Source organism: Olea europaea, chromosome 18 (assembly GCF_002742605.1).
Source record: "Olea europaea var. sylvestris chromosome 18, O_europaea_v1, whole genome shotgun sequence".
NCBI classification, from domain to species: Eukaryota; Viridiplantae; Streptophyta; class Magnoliopsida; order Lamiales; family Oleaceae; genus Olea; species Olea europaea.
In genome coordinates, this window is record NC_036254.1 from 860,133 (window position 1) to 865,429 (window position 5,297).

General features: G+C 36.7%; 1 protein-coding gene across 1 annotated transcript in view; it reads left to right on the forward strand.

Moving 5' to 3' along the window:
- The window catches only part of LOC111367064 (protein ENHANCED DOWNY MILDEW 2-like), an 11,505-nt gene that overhangs the window by 2,498 nt on the left and 3,710 nt on the right, over positions 1–5,297 (forward strand). The window contains exons 6-13 of the mRNA XM_022987760.1: positions 1,614–1,710; positions 1,816–1,920; positions 2,347–2,594; positions 2,687–2,773; positions 2,858–3,364; positions 3,533–3,680; positions 3,754–3,852; positions 5,108–5,208. Coding sequence (XP_022843528.1) covers positions 1,614–1,710; positions 1,816–1,920; positions 2,347–2,594; positions 2,687–2,773; positions 2,858–3,364; positions 3,533–3,680; positions 3,754–3,852; positions 5,108–5,208 — 1,392 coding nt within the window. The remainder of the gene's footprint in view (positions 1–1,613; positions 1,711–1,815; positions 1,921–2,346; positions 2,595–2,686; positions 2,774–2,857; positions 3,365–3,532; positions 3,681–3,753; positions 3,853–5,107; positions 5,209–5,297) is intronic.

A 5,297-nucleotide genomic window follows, 5' to 3' on the forward strand; every position in this document is an offset into this window, starting at 1 on the left:
AAGAAAAGCCGCACCAGGGGCAATTTCGTCATTTGTCATGACGGTGTTGGAATGGGCCAAAATTTGGCAGGTTGATTGGAAACGGCCCGAGAAATTAGGCTCAAGGCGCAAACCCGGGATCACGGGATTTTAGCTAAATTCCTTCGTTTAGGCCTCCGAATAATTAATTTTCGTGTTAATTGTGTCAGGTTGAAGAAGTGCTACAAAAAAAAATAAAAAAAAAAAAAAAAAAAAAAAAAATGCCCCCCCCTTTTTCCCCCCCCCCCCCCCCCCCCGCGGTTCTGTCATAGGCGATGATTGTCTATATACATACATATATATAAAGGAACATGAAGATGCCAAAAGTTGAAGGGTGGAGGAGGTCTATCAAGGGAGAGGGGTCTATGTATATATGTTTTTTCAATTCTTGAGTAATTTTTCCAGCCCAGAACTTCTAAAAAATGCACACCTTAAGTACTTGGACTTGATGCAAAGAGGTATATCAATATGTACAGATGTACAGAGCATTAATGGTTTCTTATTTTATTTGAGAATAAAATGTGGAATGGCACGTGACTTCATCTTCAGTGCTTTTTAAAATTTAAAATTTAATAGACTTGGCTGTTTGAATTGCAAAAAGAAACAAACTTATCAGGCCAAGGTTGAGGGTTTAGACATGGGCTAGAATCTTCTAAACACCAGTTTTATATCACCCATGTTTTCAAAATCGAACAGGATATTGACCCAGAAAAGTTAAAGGCCCAAGGGTCGGAAGGTCGAACAGATTATAATAATTAAGTATATTTATATACCACAAAAAATTGACAATGATCAGTTAAATTTTCAAATTTATTTATCTATAGACACACACTCATTATTCTACATTCAGTTTTCTTTATGTCCACTTCTAATTTTAATAGAAATGAAGCAAAAAATTTAAAATAAAGTCAAATGAAAAAGATAGAATAACTTGCAATGAAAGAAATCAAATTATGTTAGGTTTTAAATTAAACGTAGTCATCCCACATCTAAAACTGTAGCAGTGAACAAGATATTGTGCCCACTCCCTTTGTATTAGCCCCTTCTTCTTCAGCCCAAGGGCACTTGAAGACCGCCTGCGAGCAACAAGAGAGCACTCGGTCTAGGTCTGTCCTTGATCCTAAGAAAGGCTAAGTGGCTTAATTAGGCTTTGGAGCAGGGTTACGAGTGGTGGATGTATGATTAGTTAAGTAATGGAGTCAAAAGTGTATGGACTAAGAATTGAATTCTTGGCCTTTAACTGCTTTAGCACATTAGTATATAAAATTTGTGGTTTTAAAGAAAACCCTACGTGGCAAAGCCGGTACCTGGTAGTCGGTTGATGATTGAACCGTTTTTCCCCTCAGTTTTTTGTTATGGTGGTTATAGACAGTGACTTAACTGGTTTATTAGTGATTCGTGGTTGAACAGGGAGTCCGGTTCTGCTCGGTTTTGAAAACATAGTATATCTCCATATTGCATTTTGATATCTCAGTTATTAAATGTTATTTCTTGAGACATTTTGCATTATTTTCTATCGTTTGATGAACTGCTTTCTGCAAATAATAATCCGACACATATTTTCTCTTCTATCACTCACTCGTTGTCTTGATCAGTTGTGAGGGGAAATGCATAAGGTCATTTCATCCTACTGTTGAGGATGGTGTTGATTCTGAATGTTCGTCTCTTGGGTATACCCATGCAGAACTGGAGGTCTACTTTCCTCCTGTGTTGATTACCTTTTTGCCTTCTCTTTTTCTTAGAAGTTTTTGTTTCCCTTATGAATTTTGCTTCAGACATTGTATGTTTCAATTTCAGGCAATGAAAAAGGTTGATTTTTATTGTAAGAATTGCGAGTATAAGCAGCACCAGTGCTTTGCTTGTGGGGAATTGGGGTCTTCTGATGAATCATCTGGTGCTGAGGTATGAGTTTCTTTCAAAAATGTTGGATGATCACGTGGTTGGTTTTCATAAAGTGACACTTGTTTAATTCTCATGCAAATGGTAGCTTTGGAATTTGTATGAGGACACTAGGGGTTCATTTGGTACAAAGGTTGTCAGTAGTGTCTTGAATCAGAGGTTTTATTAGTACTTTTTTCCATCTTCATTTTTTCTATGCTTGGACTTTTTGCAATTCACGGAAACTATAATTTTATCTTCACATCTCATATGGATCCAGTGTTGTGAGTTTCCATCCCCTTGTTAGTATTATCATTGGGTCCTGTAACTTATCTTCATCTAAATCATAAAGTTGTTCTCAAATTTCTTATTTTAATGTTTAGCTCTCTTTGGCCTTGCATTCTTTCCATTCACGAATCTCAAAGGTTTTCTTGTCCTGATAATTTGAAGGTCTTTCGTTGTGTTAATGGAGCTTGTGGGCACTTTTACCATCCCGGCTGTGTAGCAAAACTACTCCATACGGGGAATGAAACTGCAGCAGCAGAACTCCAAAGAAAGATTGCCACTGGGGAACAGTTTGCATGCCCCCTTCACAAATGCCATGTCTGTAATGAATTAGAAGTAAAGTCTGATCCTAAATTGCAGTTTGCTGTATGTAGGCGTTGTCCTAAGGCATATCATAGAAAATGTTTGCCAAGGTGCTCATAAACTCCTTTTGAAATTTATTTGAGACAATGATTCAATCTTGTGATCTCGTTTAGAGTTCTAAAGTTTTGGTTACATTGACCAGCGAGATTGCATTTGAAGATCAGGATGAAAATGTTGTACAAAGGGCTTGGGAGGATCTTATACCGAACCGTATATTGATTTACTGCTTGTGAGTGTTTGTGCAACTTTCTAAATTGATTTCACTGTCTGTAGTATGCAAATTATTTTTATTGGCCTGATTGATCCTTATCAGGGAACATGATATCGATGAAGATCTTTGTACCCCTGTTCGAAATCATATAAAATTCCCAGATTCTGAGCAAAAGAATAAGAAAAAACAACTATTAGAAGCACATGGCAAGCAGAAAGTTGTGACAAAGCAAAGAAGTTTTGCTTTAGAAGATGGCGCTGGGAAGAAAAGTGCTGCAAAACTGTCAAAAGGGGTTGAAAACTTATCTTCCGCTGTAAAACAGGGCTATCTTTCACAAAAGAGGGGGGGTAAATTGTCTGGACAATTGTCTTTTAAGAAGCAAAAAGTGGCTTCGAACAACAGTTGTGTGGAGAAACCAAATGATTCTACTGTCACAGAGGACCGGATATCTTTGGGAGAGCAGTTATTTGCCAGGTTTTATGGTACAGATTCGGACTCAGTTAAGTCAAGACAGGTGGAAAGAGTTGATGGTGAAGAGGAGCTAAGCCAGAAGGCTAAGGCTAAAGGAACAAGCAATTTGTTGAATCTTGATGCCGATGCAAAGAAAAGGTAATCCTCCTTTATGGCCTGTGGTTCTCTCTCACCCGGAGAGACCAGGGCAACACTGTATACACAACCATGTTAGTACGCAATGGAATTTTACTCGAGTTTTAGACAGGCGAATTGCTTCACAGTGCAATTTCTATTGTTAATGTTGTTAATATTATTGTCATGCAGGATATTGGCTATGATGACAGATGCTTCATCCTCGGTAACGCTTAAAGAAATTGTAGATAAGTACAAAGCACCATCAACACATATCTATTCTTCAAAATATGCGGTAGACAAGAATGTAACCTTGGGGAAGGTTGAGGGTTCCGTTCAGGTATATGCTCAAGATTTTTTGGCCTGTTATGATTATTTAATTTTATTGGAATTATAAGTTTATATATTTACAGGCTGTACGTGCAGCTTTGCAAAAAATGGAAGCAGGATGTGTTACAGATGCAAAAGCTGTTTGTGGAACTGATCTTCTCCACCAAGTGATGAAATGGAAGGTAATTGTCCAAACTCAATGCATAATTTTCAGTGTTGTGTATTTTATTGTCTTCGGGTCCATAATCAATGATGAACTATTTATCTGATTTGAGATTTCTTTTATTTTTTGTTTGAACTGTCTTATATTGGTGAAATATGACTTTCCAAACTACTATATAACCTTGGATGATCTCTCCACTTATTGGTTTTCAGAAGGATGCTTTAATGTAATAAAGTTTTACTGGGGTACATTTCTCTAATTTTCCTGTAGATTGGTAGGCTTGAATCCTTTATTTTGCTCAGGTTAGCTAAAAGATTTCTGTATATTCATGAGGACTCGTGCTCCCCAAAAGTGAATTTCTATTAATTTTTTTTTCCTTGATAACTGAAAAGGAGATAGTAACTACAGCGATATAACTTGGAAGCCCACAAAATTTCATGAACCAGCTAAGCCTGAAACTTGAGTTTGAGCATTGTTTAGTGTCACATAACAAATTTACTTGGCTTACAGCTGCAGCAGCAGAAAGGCTGGTGACTGCTCTATTTGCTGACAATCTTGTATGGAGTTGTTCCCGAATTATCAATAATAGTTTAGAGATCCACCAGGGATTTACTCTGGCTGGTATCTTTAAGAATACCTATTGTGATATAGTCATCATAGGTGCTATTCGCTCATATACTTTGCTTATATGTTGATGGTAGAAGAGAACGGCCGCTAGTTAGTGCTTACTGGGGTATGATTATCACTATTCTGTGTATATAAAATTGATTTACTCAATGCTACCCTAATGATCAAGGATAAAAATTGTTTGTGGGTGGAAATAATATCTTGTTTTAAGCATACTGGACCAAAATATATTTTAGTCAATTATAACTACTTTGGCTTAAAAGGGTTAGCTGTTTTTTATTGTTTGAGCTGGTTCTGGACTTCATGAGATTGCAGTGACATTTTTTTAATGAAAAAGAATGTCTTTGGCCTGTGTTGTGATAGGCAGAATGACGTGCCATTTAAATTCAGTTAATATCGAAGTGGGCATACAAGGATTTTCGGTTCGTGTTTATATAGTTTGTATGAAACTGTTTGCAATTGCGCATTGGACCGTTAAACATGGTTTCTTCTGCTTAGCAGAAACTTCTTATTACACGTGCACTTCAAACTTATGATGTGCTTGGCAGCATGTTACTGGTTTTCATATGATGCTTCTATCCTATAGTGCTCTGAAGTTCATATTTTTGGGGGCCGTGATTTACGGACATGCTACTTCATTTTTGCAGGAAAAGCTTAGTGTGTATCTTTCTCCATTTCTGTACGGCATGAGGTACACATCCTTTGGTCGCCACTTCACCAAATCTGACAAGCTTAAAGAGGTAAATTCATCTTCTTCTTCTTCCATTTTCATTTTTTCATTTTTCATATATATATATATATATATATATATATATATATATTTTTTTTTTTTTTTTT